Below are 16,646 nucleotides of genomic sequence, written 5' to 3' on the forward strand. Positions count from 1 at the left end.
AAATATGTGGGAAAGCAGCCATTTTGCACCAGCCTTGCCAACCAGGCTACTGCCTGTGGCAATGTTGCAAGAGTGTGTAAACTTTCTCTTTCTATAACATAAATAGGTCAAAGCATATTTCCTCACCTCCACAGATAAGATGGGCTTAATGACTATAATATGACTGCACAGCAGGCAATCATCGCACAAAGATTACAAGTTTCTCAACATTTATTTGTGAACAAGCTATCTCAACATCAATTCTTAACCTATCCCTATTTGTTTTGCATTTTTTAATTAGGAATGCAGTTTCACTGTGAAACATCTATACCTACATAAAATGTACTTTGATCATATTCACTCACTCTGTTGCCCTTTCATATCTCCACACACTCTCCCTTCCTTCAGTGTCTCTCAGAGACTCCCCCACTTTTACTCTCATGTCCTTCCCCCACCCGAAGATTCATCATGTGAGTAATGCAATATTTGTCTTTTTTGGGGGGGCTTATTTTCCTGCAAATGGTAGTGTCATGGCTGAATGGTGCTCCATTCCAGATTCCTTTTATGCACTGCTCAGGGAATGGCACCTGGGCTGATTTCCTATCTAGGCATTTGTGAAAAGTGTTGAGGTGTTGTAGTATCTCTGTGGGAAGTTCACTTTGTTCCTTTAGGCAAATGTCCAGAAACGGTGTCACTCTAACATTAGGAAGCTCTGTTTTTACCTCTTATTGACTTCCACAGTGCATGGAACAAACTACATTGCTACCGAAAAGCATTCCTTTCCCTTTTCCTACTACCTGGACAGCATTTGTTTTTGTTTTCTTCGTAATAATCTTTCTGATTACAAGGGGAAAAAAATCTCAATGCAGTTTTGTTTGTTTTTGTTTTTGATGCTGACCTTGGGGTTCGAACTCTGGGCTGGAGCCATGTCCTAGAGCTTATCTCGTTCAAGTCTAGTATTCTATCACTACAGCCACAGCTCCATTTCTGGCTTTTTGGTAGTTTCTTGAATATAAGAGTCTTGCAGACTGGGCTGGCTTCCAAAGGCAATCCTCAGATCCAAAACTCCTTAGTAGCTAAGATTACAGGCATGCCCCACCGAATGCTGAATCTTTTTTCATATACTTGTGGCTATTCGTAAATTTTTATTTCCAAGTATCCGTTTGCTTCCACTTGTTCAATCCCATTTGTGGATGGGATTTTCTTTTGTTGCTTAATGTTTTGAGTCCTTTATATATTCTGCATGTTAATCCCCTATTGGATGAATATCTGACAAAGATTCTTCTCCCATTCTATGGGCTATCTCTTCACTTTTTTTTTTTTTCTTTTTGCCAAGCTCCAGTTTCCTGGGCTCTTGGAGTGCTAATCAGCAAGTCATTGCCTATTCCTAGATCTTAAACTGTTTGGCTTGTTTTCTCCTAGTCATTTCAAACTTACAGATTTTACATTAAGGTTGTTGATCCATTTGGAATTGATTTTTGTACAGGGTGAGAGGTAAGGATCAAGTTGTAGTCTTCTATATGCACACATCCAGTTTTTCCAGTAACAGTTTTGAAGAGGCTGTCTTTCCTAGTGTATATTTCTGGCACCTTTGTGAAGAATTTGATGGTTATAGCTGTGGTGTTTTATCACTAGATTCTCTATTCTATTCCATTGATCTATGTGTCTGTTTTTGTGTTAGCACATGTTGGCTCTCTTACTATAGTTCTATAGTATAATCTGAACACAAATTATCACGATATAATCCAGCATTATTCATTTTTTGCTTCTGTTTCACTGAAACAGGGTGTTGTTACATTGCCCAAGCTAACCTCAAATTCTTGTTCTTCCTGTACAACCATCTAAGAAATGGTATTGCAGAAATGCATGTCTTCACATTTAGTTTAGCATTCATTCCTATTTTGCTCAGGACTGCTTTAGCTATTTGGGGTCCTGTGTTTCTTTTTTGTTGTTTGGTTTGGTTTTTTAGGGGGAGGGGGAGATTGATCATGGGGCTTGAACTCTCGGCCTAGGTGCTGTCCTGGAGCTATTTAGCACTCTACCACTTGAGCATAGTGCCACTTCTGTTTTGATCATGGTTAATTGGAAATACGAATCTCATGGGCTATTGTGCTAGGCTGGCTTTGAACCATGATCCTCAGATTTCAGCCATCTGAGTAGCTAGGATTACAGGTGTGAGCCACTGTCTCCTAGCTCATTCTGTGTTTCTAAATGAATTTTTGCTTCCCCCCCCCCCTTTTCTGTGACCAAAGTCAATTAAAATGTTGCTATTCTCTTGCAGATGGCTCTTGGTACTATGGCTACTTGGCAGTATTAATTCTGCTGATGTACAATCTTTGGGAGAGCCTTTCTCTTCTATAATTTCTCTCTTTAGTACTTGATAGCTTTCATTTTAGAGGTATATTTAACATCCTATTTAGGTCACGATTAAGAATGTTTACATTTTTCCAAAGTTGTAAATGGGATTGTCTTCCTGACTTCTTTTCCAGTAGCTTTATTGTTGGTAGAAAAGCTACTGATTTGTGTGTTGATTTTGTATCCTGCCACTTTGCCAAATGTGTTCATCATTCCTGAGAGTCCTCTAGTAAAGTCCCTCAGATCTTTTAAATATAGAATTGTATTACCTGAAAACATACATAATTGGGGGGGGGTCCCTTTCCAAACAAAATGTCTCTTATTTCTTTCTCTTGCCTTCCTGCTCTACTTCAGAATTCAGCAACTATATTGAATAACTGATAACCGTATACATACCTGTTTCATTCCTAATTTTACAGGAAATACTTTTATCTCCCCATTTGATGTAATGCTAGCTGTAAGTCTGCTGTACAAAGTCTTTACTGTGATGAGATATGATCCTCACATTCCTACTTTTCTTTAAGGCTCTTAACTTTAAAAAGATACTGGATTTTGTCAGGTGCTGGTGACTCATACCTGTAATCCTAGCTATTCAAGAGGCCAGGATTTAAGGATCATGGCTCAAAGCCAGCCAAGGCAGGTAAGTCTTATCTCCAATTAACCATCACAAAACAGGAAATAGTGCTGTGAATCAAAGTGGTATAGCACTAGCCTAGAGAAAAAGAGCTCAGGGACAATGCCCAGGCCCTGAGTTCAACCCGATACCCAACAAATATCAACAAAAAGACACAGAACTGGATTTTGAAATCCAATGTATTTACAAAAATTCAAATATGTGTTTACTTCTTAATGATTTTTACACTGCAAATTCATAGCCTCACAAGCATCATTAATTTTAATAGTTTTATCATCCAGTAGTAAATATACACTGACACTTCTGACTGATTGAGAGACTAAATAAAGGACGAAATATAAATCACAAAACACATAAAGCCTACCTTTGGAATAAATTACATTTAGAGTACTCTTTTCCAAAATGAATATTAACATAACAATAACAAAAAACCCTCCAAGTGTCATTACTCCTGCATGCTACTTTGATTAGGCATGAGAGTTGCCTAGGCAATCTATAACCCCTGCTAACTCAAAGCTGTGGTGTAATAGAAATGACACTGAAGTGGAAGCAACTTTATTTGGCTAGCAAGCCTCAGCACCACTTCCAGCTTTTTTCTATGAATGTCGTACCGAGGAATCAAACCCGGGTCTTTGTGCATGCTAGGCAAGCACTCTACCACTAGGCCAAACTAACTTCTGTTTCTTTGCCACATGCTTTATTTTGAACATGCTCCCCCCCTTTTTTTAAGGGTGCTATTCATTATGTGGGCTTCTTTATCTAGGACCAATAAAACACCTTTTTAGAAAGCCTGTGCAATTAAGCAGACCTAAATCTAGGAGGATTTTTCTCTAGAATGCTCTTTTGCATGCAACTATTTCAATTTATATGTACTCATTCCCTTTCACTTTTAAGGGAAAAGGGAATAGTCTGTCAAAAGGAAATCTGGTCAGTTATTTGAAAAGCAAAGCCCAAGTGGACAAGAACTGCCGAGGTGCAGAGACAACCTTGATTTTATGGAAGAGTTGCTACTTCGACAGTATTTCTTGTAAGATCATATTGCTGGGAAGATTCCAGTTCCTCTCTGTCTCCAGATCTGACAAGTTAGTTTTGATGTGGCACACAACATGTTCGATGATGGTCACTCAACTAGTAGGTGACATAGAGAAGCATCCTCTGGACACAGAACACATGACACCTTCTTCTGTTCCTGGTGTATTCTGGTGTCATTTTCTGTGAATATGGTCAGAGTTTGCAGTTTGTTTCCTTGTCTTTGTGGGTGTGTACGCATCCACACTTGCATTTTTTTTTCTTTTTCCTGCTTTTGATCCGGGCAGGGATGGGCTAAAGCCATAGGAAGAAAAATGTGATACATGTGTCCAATATGTACTATGTTGTTTCTGTTTTGCAAGAAGAGTTGAACTAGTTTTATAACAAGAGCAAACGGTGGAAAATGAACAACAACACAAGTGTCATGACCTGAAGAAAATTCTCAGCTCTCAGTGAAAGTACTAAATGTGAATATTTATCCTGTTAAACATCATGATAAAATAGGATGTTTTCTGGTCCAAGTGAAACAGAAGAAATCTGTGCAACGGCATCCCAGAGTCAAAGCTAACCTTTGGATTCCTGAGGTGAAAGGAAACAGCTGTGCTATGTTGGGTCAACACAGACCTCCTGTGGGCTCTGTGGAAGGATTCCACAAATGAAGTGATTAACTCAGAAGTGGCTTACTTGGCTCAAAGTTCCCTGAATCATTCCACAAGAGCCCACTGCTTGTGCAAATAACAAGAGACTGTAGTCTTTGGAAAGAAAAATCACATGATTTGGGGCATGGCACTATCCAAGAGTGGTGGATGTAATAAATAATGGAACAAATGTCTTTTCACATAGTTATATTGTTAATTAAAGCAAATCAAGTTGATTCTATTTATACAGCTAAGAGAAAACACGAAGGACATGACATATTTTTATTCCTCCTTCGTCAAACACCACCTCTTGCCTCTTTATGCAAGTAAAAACAAAACAAGAGGAAAGAAAAAAAAAACTAAAGAATTTGAAATGTATCTTGATTTCAGCTGCAGGAATGAATGGCAGACTCCTTAAGAACAGTAGCCATGTGTTTTCTGACAAGAGGGTTCTGTTTATTAACAGTGGGCCTTTCCAGTCCATTTTTTTCCCATTTGCTTATACTTTACCATGTCTTTCAGCAAACTTGGTTGCTTCTACATCTTGAAGGATCATCCTTGCTGGTTATTTTTATTCTTTTACCATAGAATGTGAAAGTTTCAAAGAGAAGAATTCAAATTTTCTGATGGCATGCTCTTTGCCAACTATATCTTAACTGACTAAATACTAGGAAAATAGAAGAACAACCCTAAAGACTTACAAATGGAAGAAACCTTTTGCAAGCCTGGGAATTTAAACAAAAAAAACAAACAAGCAAACAAAACTTGGGGTCAAATATCTTCTACAAAAGGTAGATTAAACTAGCACAATGATGTTCATTGCAGCATTATTCACCATAGCAAAGATATGGAATCAACCCAGATGTCCCTCAGTTGATGAGTGGATCAACAAGATGTGGTATTTAGACACAATGGAATTCTATGCTGCTGTCAGAAAGAACGACATCACCCCATTTGTAAGGAAATGGAAAGACTTAGAAAAAAATCATATTAAGTGAAATAAGCCAGACTCAAAGGAACATAGGCTCAATGGTTTCCCTCATTTGTCATAATCAGTAGAAACCTTGGGCTCTCCTAGCAGAGATTTACAATAGAACAAAATCTAGATACATAAGGCCATATAGTATGAGGCTAAATGAAAGGACCTCCAGGATATAGAAACACAAAAGCCATATAATGAGTGATTATTGTCCTTAATGTACTATGTTATCTCTCATCTCTTTTGCTGTCCCTTGGTTATCTCCTATTGTTACAGTATTTTACCAAGTTATCTGATATATATGTTCATTTGGTTATTTGAAATAGGATAGGGAAGGGGGAAAAACAAGATGAGGGGCAGAGATGGGGGAGGGAAATGGGGACCAAGACATGAGAAAGGTTATCAATGTTTGTGAACTAATGCACCTTCTATCTGGTGAATATAATGTAACCCTTCTATTAATTACAGTAAAAAAATATGTGAAGAAAAAAAACAGGTAGATTAAGTCTGAGGTCTGACCCAGGACAGCAATGTTTGAAATGTAGGGCCTGGGAATTTTATATTTTTAAGCATCTGGGTAGAAAATGAAAAGAAAAATACGATCCCTGGCCTACTGAAGAAGCTAGAACCCCCACGATAGCTGAAAGTCCTTGAAAATAATAATAAGTTTTTTTTTTAACAACCCGTCATCCAGTGAAGCCGCAACTATTTCATGGCATGTCAAAATGATATGAAATGTCAACTGTGATAGCTCTGAGTAAAGTTTTCTTAGAATACAGCCTTCAATTTGTATATTGTCTAGGCCTCACTGAACCTATAGTGACAGACTTCGTGTGGTGGCACCAAATAAAAATATTTACTAACTGCCACTTTTTTTTGCCAGTCCTAAGGCTTGGACCCAGGCACTGTTCTTGAGCTTTCTCAAAGCTAGTGCTTTATCACTTAAGCCACAACACCACTTCTAGCGTTTTCTGTGTATGTGGCACCGAGCCATTGAACCCAAAGCTTCGTGCATGCTAGGCAAGCACTCTACAGCTAGGCCACACTCCCAGACCTACTAACTGCCTTTAAGATGAACAATTCCTACTTGATTGTCCCTTTATCCTAGAAGTAACAAATCAGACTAAAGGATCAATATACCACTGTCTGAGGAGCTGTAGCTCCCAGGAGTGCAAAGGAAACAGAAAGGAATCAGCAATACCCTCTTTACCCAGAAAACAAAAGGATTCCAATTAACTTGGGCAGTACATCCAAGAGAACCCACAACAAAACCAAAAAAGGGGAAAGTGGGTTTACAGAAGCCATCTGCAAGAAATGAGGGGGCTGTCCAAGACATTCCTTCCTTTCTTCCAAGACCATCTCCTGAGCACAGCAGCCTTGATGCCAGATTTTGTTTCTCTAATCATATCCTGTCTCAAGTCTCAGCAGTCCGAACTTCAAAGGCTTATATTATGATTCTCCCGCCCATGTTCTTATCATAAAAGGTGACCTTGAACATGTAGCTTAAGATACTTCTACCCATCATTCCACTCCCGGGCAAGACCTGGCATCCATCTGCTCACCCAGGCCTGTCTGACCATCAAAGGATGTCCAGGTGGCGAGGTCCTACTCCAGACTGGCCAGGTTCTAAAAGTCAAGATAATTTCTGGGAAGGAGAGGCTACACAGAAGTGAGGAGGGTCTGGAAAAACCCACTGAATCCAAGAGACTGACAAAAAGGTCAGGGGAGAATCTTAACCAAAAGAAATTTCATGGTATTTTCCCCCAAAACAGCTCCGATCTGGGGAGAAATGGAGGGCGATTCTCAAAGGAACAGTCCTTTAGGCTTTCCTTTGAAAATGACAGAAAACCACAACTGGTTTTCTAGGGGCTGTAATTAGAACAGGGGAAAATCACAGGCCCTTTCTTTCAAGGCCTGGTGAAGAGTACTGATCACCAAACAGTTCTTAACTTTACTTGAAGTGGTTTATCTTTGGGCCACCCCAAAGCTTAACGCCACACTGTACCCTTGCCTTATAGGTTGTGTTCTGTGAGTATCCTGTTGATGTTAGGGTTTGAACTCAGGGTCTCACAGCACAGTTTGCTTGTTTGCTGTGCTGATGCTCTATCACTTAAGTCACACCTCCAGCCCAGCTTTTTGCTGGTTAGTTTGAACATGAAGTCTTGCAAACTTTTCTTTCTCTAGGCTGGCTCCAGAATGTAATCCTCTGGATTTAAGCTTCTTTGTAGCTAGGCTTAAAAGTGTGAGCCTCCACGCCTGTAATCCTAGCTACTCAGGAGGCTGAGATATGAGGACCCAGGTTCAAAGGCAGCCCAGGAACAAAAGGACCTGAGACTCTTATCTCCAATTAACCTCTAGAAAACAGGAAGTGGAGCTTGGCTCAAGGGTAGGACAGTAGCCTTGAGCTGAAGAGCCAAGGGACAACAATGCCCAGGCCCAGTGGTAGGGTGGTAGCCTTGAGCTGAAGAGCTCAGGGACACAGCCCAGGCCAAGTTCAAGCCCCATGACCCCCGCCCCAAAAAAGTGTTTGGATATAGGTTATTAAAAAAAAATCCAACACTAATTTCTCTGGTGGACACTTAAAGGATCCTTTTTTTTTTTTTCTGGTCAGTCAATGGACTTGAATGCTAGTGCTCTACCACTTTGAGATACAGCACCCATTCCAGTTTTCTGGGGGATAATTAGAGATATGAATATCACAGGCCTTCCTGTCTGGGCTGGCTTTGAATCATAATCCACAGATCTCAGCCTCCTGAGTAACAAGGGTTAGAGGCATGAGCCACAAATGACCAGCATCCTTTTGTCTTTTTATGAGCAGGGAGGCATGGATGTAAGGGTGGAAACTGAGACTTTCCCTTAAACTTCTAGGAGTGATACTGCTTCCTTTCCAAGGCCCAGCTCCAGTTGCTATGTAAGAAGTGAACGGATTAACAGTGAAAATAACCTGTCTGCAGGACCACCACAGAAACGTGCTTTCTATACTCATTGCCTACATACTCAAATACATACTTTGCCATCTGTTCTAACAAATTACAGCATTTTACTTTTTTTTAAGATATTTAGTGGAAAGTGAAGGAATTGTACTATGAGTATAATTATCTTTATACAAATCATAAAGCCATAGTGATAAAACTTATTCCCAGTATAATTCTGTGCCCTTAAAACTGTTGTCATATCAGAACCTTTAGGGATAAATAAGTGATGTTTCCTGCAAGGGGATATGGCAGGGGTAGGGCAGGGGAGAAGAGTACTTTCTCTGATGAGACACACATGAATGACCACCAATTCTCTTGGGAAAGACCTGCCATCTAGCACCCAAAACCCTCCTCCCTGGAATGAAATGTTACAATTTTAATAAATCAAGGTCTGAACTTGAATCCATGGCTTTAAATGGTCACTTCCAAAAGGGACAGGAAAGAACATGAAGGGGAGGTGGTCCTTGAGAAACAAACATTCCAGGGGCTGGGAGTTTGGCCTAGTGGTTAAAATGCTTGCCTAGCATGCACGAGGACCCGGGTTTGATTCCTTAGTACCACATATATAGAAAAAAGCCAGAAGTGGTGCTAAGGCTCAAGTGGAAGAGCTCTAGCCTTGAGAAAGTCCAAGTGCTCAGGCCCTGAGCTCAAGCCCAGGACTGGCAAAAAAAAAAAAAAAAAAAGAAAAGAAACAAACATTCCAAAGGACATCTTGCAAAGATATACCCCTCTGTCTGAGGGCTGGAGTTGATATAGAGATCTCCACTGTCTCTAGTGTTATTTATGAACAGTCCCATTTTGCAATGGCCTCATTAGAGTTTGTGCATGAAGTGCCTCTGACATATTCCAGCCAGGTTATCTTGATGTTCAGTTTCTCCAATGAGCTGTGAAAAGCATTCCCTAGGTAGCCAGGGTCTAAGTGAAATTAGACCTGACACAATTATTAGCACATAATGCTCTTCCCCCACCTTCATCTCAACCTCCAACCTCCCCTCCCCCACCCTTTGTCCTCCAGACTTGTATCCCCATGACACTTAACTATGGGAAGCACCTGCCAGGTGGGTAAGGAATACTCCCAAATTTCCCAGGTGTTCAGGAGAAGCAGCACAGAATGATATTATTTAGAAATGTAAGGAATTACTTGAATGCCTAGTTGAAGGTAATTTAGTAGATTTAGAATCAGGCTTAGAACAAGATAAAGAAATAGGTCTAAAGGTCCAGAAATATATCAAGGTCTCTTGACAAGTTAATTTATAAATTGGGATTAGAACTTAATCCGAAAGCTAAAGTTTATTTTCCATTACTATAACTGGTCTCTTCTTCCTCCAATGCATCCCTTGAACCTACAATCTCCTGAAACACAAGGCTTGAAGTTCTGTTGACACATTTATTTAAACAGGGAATGTGAGTGCAAGTGGCTGCAAGCTAAACAATGCAGCTAGTGTACACCTAAAATTCTTGCTTTCTGGAGCTAGAGGTATGTATGGCTCAACGGTAGAACATGGGCCTAGCCGTTTAAAGGCATACTAATCACTACTAGCTTTGAGATCTTCAGTAGTACATTTAACCTGTTACTTCATCCATAAAATAAAGATATGGCCATCTTATAGAGAAACCAGAGTATAAGAGGGTAGAAAATGCTTCACATAGTACCTGACAAATAGGTACAAATATATGTTAACTACTCCTACCAAGATCAATATTATCATCACCCTGGGTTTTTCTGGGTGTTTTCCTCAGATTTCCTCTTAATCCAAGTGGGGCATCCACAGTCTAGGAGAGGAAATAATTTCTGTGTATTCAAAGCCAATCTCACACTCTCACCTTTGACTAACTCATCTAGTCAGGGGAGGGGAGGCTATACCCTAGTTGAGATCCCTGAACAAGAAGATTCTTTTTCCTGTTTGATATTTAGATGTAGTCTATGTGTGCCTTTGAAGTTTTATGATGTTTTTACTACAAATAACAAAATAACCCAGAACACTGACATTTGTTTCTTCTAAATCCCATGAGTTTATTTTTACAAGCTACATAAAATATTTATGTCACTTTACTTGTACCGAAAAATCAATAAGCTTGTGAAAGACATAGCCAAGGTTAGACATCAGATTTCTGACCACAGTGGATTGCTAACAAACTTGCCTAGAATAAGGAGATTCTAAAAATCCAATTTTGTTCAACATCCATAGACCCATTTTTATAAAAGTTCTCAGAACCCAGTCTTTAAAATAGTCTTTAAAAGAACAAGTATTCTGGGTTTTTCCATGGGTTTTTTTGTTTTATTTTATTTTTTTCCTGGTTTTGACTGTACTGGGGTTTAAACTCTGAGTCTTACATTTGCTCGATAAGTGGCTCTCTTAGTTGAGCCAGACCTTCAGCCCCTTTTTTGCTCTAATTATTTTTCAGGTAAGAAACACACATACACCGAGGGTAGTCTCAAGCCATGATTCTCCTACCCCAGCCTCCCACATTGCTGAATTACAGGAGTACACCCTGGTGTGTGCCCAGCCAAAAATTCTGTCTTATATGTTCTGACAAGTCTGAGAGGTTCACCTTACTAGAAGTGCAAAGTCCTTGCAAGAAGCTGAAAACAACTAAGAAGCTGAACTTGTTCAGAGATAGGCAAGGCAAATCCCATACACAATGTACTACAACTGGATATGAATGGCTCTTACCTGTCATCTTAGCTACTCAGGAGGCTGAGATTTAAGGATCACAGCCCAAAGCCAGCCCAGGCAGGAAAATCTGTGAGACTCTTCTACCCAGTTAAACACAAACACACACATACACACACACACACACACAGAGAGAGAGAGAGAGAGAGAGAGAGAGAGAGAGAGAGAGAGAGAGAGAGAGAGAGAGAGAGAGAGAGAGAGAGAAGCTGTTATTTAATTGGTGCAGCACTACTCTGGAGTTAAAAAGCTGAAGGACAGCACCCTGGCCCTGAGTCTGAGTCTAGGACTAACATTAACAAGTCTTGGGCTTGAACTCTGGGCTGGATACTGTTCCTGAGCCCTTCAGCTCATGTCTAATGCTCTATCACTTTGATCCACAGTGCCACTTTCTGTTTTGTGGTGATTAACTGGAGATAAGAGTCTCACAGACTTTCCTGCCCAGGCTGGCTTTGAACCAGGATCCTCAGATCTTCCTGAGTAGTCAGGATTACTGGCATGAGCCTGGCTTAAAATATTTTTTAAAACAGAATTGAGATCATCTAATTGGAGACATGGAACAATCTAAGATAATACCTTATAGCTATAGGAATCTCTGTCAACTGACTTGGGACTCAAGAATAACTGATTTTACGTTACCTTAGACTCCACTATCTAGTACAAGATCTGAAATATAAGGTACACATATTAAGTAAGGTTTAGCAAACAAATTGTGGATCCTCAGGATGATGCAAAGAAAAATGGCTAGGTTTCATTTCCAGCAGTTCAGGACTTGTTTAGGTGCTTCCTTCTGTGAATGGTCATCTTCCTAAATGCACTAATCAGCCTGACAGATGCGTTAACACACTTAGTGGCTTAATGTTTTGCTATCAAAATCTTCCAGTAAGTCCTCTGTCTCCTCTCACCTAGCTCCTTTCTTTGCAATATTGCAAAGAAAGGTTTAAGCAGAGTTTTTTTTGTAGGAGTGTTGATTTTTTCCTCTGAAAATGGAATGAGAAAAACCCCTGTGAAGTCCCTAGCTGGTCACACTCTAGCTACACGGGAATTTGAGGATTTTGAGATTTGATGATCTAATAGAGTTAGCTTAGGCAGAAAAGCCTGAGATTTTTTATCTCTAATTAATCAGCAAAAAGCCAGAAGTTGAGGTGTGACATAGTAGAAAACCAGCCTTGAGTAAAAAAGCCAACAAGAACATAAGGACCAGAGTCTAAGACCCATTACTAGCAAAACAAAAAAGAAAGAAAGAAAAGGGGAAAGAAACCAATGTAATGGCACCTCCCTCTTTTATTTCTTTCTCCCCCCCACTACCTTCCACCCCCTTTTTTTTTTTTTTTGCCAGTCCTGGGACTTGAATTCTGGGCCTGGTTGCTGTCGTTGGGCTCCTTTTGCTCAAGGCTAACGTTCTACCACTTGAGCCATAGTGCTACTTCTGTAATTTTTCTGTGATTAATTGCTTAACTGGAGATAAGAGTTTCACAAACTTTCCTGCACAGTCTGTCTTTGAACTGTGATTCTCAGATCTCAGCCTCCTGATTAGCTAGGGTAACAGGTATGAGCCACTGTGCCTGGCTCACCCTCTTGTATTTCTTGTGAGGTCCAGTCCAATCCTCAAGGGAAAAGTTTGTCTTAGATCTCAGTACTTATCAAATTCTACTTCTCAGAGTAAATAACACATTTTAATCTTAGATGCAGTAGGGATATTGGATCAGTCTTTCTGCTTGAGAATCAAATCCACAGCCCAACTACAGAAATTCCCTGGGATCTTATGACACATGCCTGTAAGCAAACCTTTCCTCTAGTTTCATCTTTCTATTCTTCCCCCTCCACATGACCTTCTTTTTTCCTCCCCTCAACTTCATTCATTCTCCCTACTGATATATATATATACATATATATATATTAGAAAAGAGGGTTAAAAAGTAAGTCAACAAATCAAAATTCAAATGTACTCTCACCTATTCCAAGCTGTAGATATTTCTAACCACATCACTTGCCCAAAGGACAGGAAATAGAAGGCAGTACAACTGTTCCAGCTGGGGGGAGGGAAGGGAAATGACCATTCTGAGACTGCCTGAGGGCCACAGGCCCCTTCCTTTCTACTTCCTGCCCACTAGCTATAAGATACATGGTCAAACAAGAGCATGGTGAGCTGAGACATCTAGACTAAGCACACTGACTTGGGAGTCAGATCCCTTGAGTTCTAATCCTACCTGCTCACTCAGCTTCTGACGTTAGAAAAACACAAAAAAAGAGAAACCTAACTTTTTCTTGGTCTCATCTTGTTTTCCCACTTGTGCAATTGGGAACAAAAAAATGATACTGGCCTCACAAAGTTTTTTAGAGTAATGAATCAGCTAAAGCATGCCCAGGACAATGCCCAGTACATATGGACTAGTAAGTACGTTAACAGGACACATCTGTTTTCAAGCCAACATACAGTTTCAAGTCTGAATGACAACAATATCCATCCCTGTCAGTCATGTAAGCCAACAACAAATTCTTTTTTTTTTTTTTGAGTAATGCTAAGGATGGAACTGAAGGCCTTCCCCACTGTGGAAAAGCACTCTACTGCTGAGCTAACTTTCTAACCCTCAATCGACAGATTTCTATGGCATCTTTAGTTACAAATTAGTGTGGAGTCCAAGTCAAAGAGCCAAAATGTTTTCACCATGTTTTCTGATTTGCTACAGAGAAGAGAAAGCAATGGGATAATAAGCAGGAGAGATAATAAAAATAGTTTCAGGGAATGTAAACCAAAGTGATAAGAGGATGTTTAAGCCACACCCAAGAATGCAGGGGTACACACACTTTTTACATCCATCCCTGTCCCTCTAGATGGAACAGACTTCATTTAATGTGTCTAGAAGAATGAAAATAACCCCATGAACAGACCATTGGGACATTATTTTTTATTTTTTTTAGTGCCTGTACTTGGGCATGACCTCAGGGCCTGGGTGCTGAACTTAGCTTTATCATTTAAAGCTGGAACTCCATTACTAGAGCCACACTCCATTTCTGGCTCTTTTTTCTTTTTTTTCTCCTTTCTCTCTTTTTCTTTTCTCTCTTTCTTGCTTTTTTTAGATTGTTATTGTTAACAAGAGTTTCAAAGACTTCCCTGCTTAGAACCTCAATCCTCAAATCTCAGCCTCCAGAATAGCTAAGACTACAGGACAAACTATCAGCACTTAGCTTCTTGGAACATTCTTGTTTGTTTTGTTTTTGTTTCTGCCCATCCTGGGGCTTAAACTCAGGGCTTGGGCACTGTCCTTGGGCTTCCTCAAGGCTAGCACTCTACCACTTGAGCCACAGCACCACTTCTGGCTTTTTTTCTGTGTCTGTGGTAGGGAGTGCTTGGCAAGCACTCTACCACTAAGTCATGCTCCTGGCTTGGGACATTTCTTTAAAGTAAAAGACTCCAACATCCTTCAGAGAACAACTCATTTCTGTTGACCACTTGATGTCCTTCTTTTCATCTGGGTTTAGAAAGCTGCCACTCAGACAGAGGCATTCAAACTGCAAACTTCTCAGATTCCACAGCTATTGCATCCTCCAGCCCCGCCCATCTTTGCTCAAAGCTGAGCTGGTGTGTCAGCAACTTCCTTCACACTCAGCCAACCGAAATTTAAGTCCTGGGCAAATAAGTATTTCACATGTGTGACTATGTACATTATCTTCTAATATAAGGACCCAGTACTGGAAAGCAAAGTTGGAAAAATTTAGGAAAGCTGTAGTGTTTAAAAGAGTTGTTGTTTTTGTGGGTTTTTTTTTTTCAAAGTCAAAGAAAACCTGACCATCGAGAGTCTTTGCCTCTTGCAACAAAAGTTACTTTAAAATCGACGTAAATGAATTTAAGCTTCAGTCTCTGCGGCCATCAAAATTGCCCAAGACTGGAAGAGAAAAACCCGAGAGTTCCGTCAGTCAAGCAATCTGCCGCTTTCCATAGAAGGACCTAACTGAATGAAGATACAGTCTCCCCCAGGACCCATCCCAAACGCATGCCAACCAGACGGCGCACTCTGCGGCCACGACTGGAAGTGGCTCCGGTCCCTGTGCGTGCTTTTGTTTCTCCACGGGACAGGACACGTCCCATGCGCAGGGTAAAAGCACGAGCCGGCCAGGAAGCCTGCAAGGGAGGAAGGTTCCCTGGGCGCGTTTCTTCTCCCTTCCTCCCGTAAGCTCAGCAGATCTGTCACCCCGCGTCTCCCCACCCACCCCCGCCCCAGGCAAAGGCGCGCTCGGGGGGGGGGGACACTTAGGGAGGTGACCGCGAGCTCGAACACACACACACAGTCTTCCCACCGCTCGACCTCAGAGGTCCAGGTCGATTTCAACCACTCCCCTCTCCCACACACCTCCACACCCCCCCCATTCCCACCTCCCCACCTCTTCACCCTCCCCTTCTCTTTCCTCCGCACAAGTTGGCTGGCTCAGCCAACCCCACCCAGCCAGCCGACCGGACGCGCACTTCCCGTTTGCGCCGGCCGGTTCAAGAACTCTCACTTGACAGTGACACACGGAGAAAGGAGGAAGTGGCCCTAGCCCATTTCCACACGCAGGCCAGGTCTTTTTTTTTTTTCTTTTCTTTCTATATTTTTAAAAACAGATCAATAAACCCTTGCCCTGACCGGAAGAATCCAGCGAGAGGTCGCCCTCGCCGTCACGTACCCCGTGGAAAGTTGTGGCGAAATGCACGATGCTTGCCGCGCAGTCCTGGACAACTCCTTTCACACTAAACTTTATCTACATATGTGCATCTATAAATACGTATATATGATATCCTCGAAATCCTCTGTCATAAGAAGCCATCCCTCCCGGGGTAGCGAACTCAACCAAGCTAGGAGCCGCATCCGAGTGCGAAACGAGGCCCGAAGCGAGCCCCGCTCGCCCTGGCCCGATGTCTCCCCCACACACACCCCCGCCCCGGGACGGCCGGGCGTCCGGGGAGAGCGCCTTCTCCTTACCTGGTTTGACTGGTTTGGGAGGCGGCTTGGACATCTCGCTTCCTTAAGCGACAACTTCACACCGTGCACGAATACAGTAAAATAAAAACAAACCTGACGATCGTCCCCCCTTTCCGCTGGACGCCGATAACCCCCCTCCCGCCCTGCAAAAAATAAAAACTCGCTTTTTATCCGGTGCTCAGCTTTGGCACCCACCGTCACGGCAGAGACTCGCGGACGCAGGCCGAGCGGCTCCGCCCAGTGCCACGCCCCACCCGGGCCGCCCTCCTGTGCGCGCGCCCAGCAGACAAGGAAGTGGCCGCCTGCCTCGCCCAGCGCTAATTGGTTCCCAGGGTAGAGGGGGCGTGGCCGAGCTCCAGGTGGCGGAACCAATCCACGCTCATCGTGGGCGCCTCGGGCAAGCCTTTGGGGCTGGGCCTGTACG

At 41.8% G+C, this 16,646-nt stretch overlaps 1 protein-coding gene across 1 annotated transcript in view; it reads right to left on the reverse strand.

The window, feature by feature from the left end:
• Ostf1 (osteoclast stimulating factor 1) overlaps positions 1–16,430 on the reverse strand; it is a 54,613-nt gene extending 38,183 nt beyond the window's left edge. The window contains exon 1 of the mRNA XM_090329625.1: positions 16,223–16,430. Within this exon, the coding sequence (XP_090185751.1) occupies positions 16,223–16,256 (34 nt within the window). The 5' untranslated portion in view covers positions 16,257–16,430. The remainder of the gene's footprint in view (positions 1–16,222) is intronic.
• Positions 16,431–16,646: the final 216 nt, after the last annotated feature.

Source organism: Megascapheus bottae, chromosome 3 (genome assembly GCF_031878675.1).
Source record: "Megascapheus bottae isolate mThoBot1 chromosome 3, mThoBot2.hap1, whole genome shotgun sequence".
In the NCBI taxonomy this organism is placed as follows: Eukaryota; Metazoa; Chordata; class Mammalia; order Rodentia; family Geomyidae; genus Megascapheus; species Megascapheus bottae.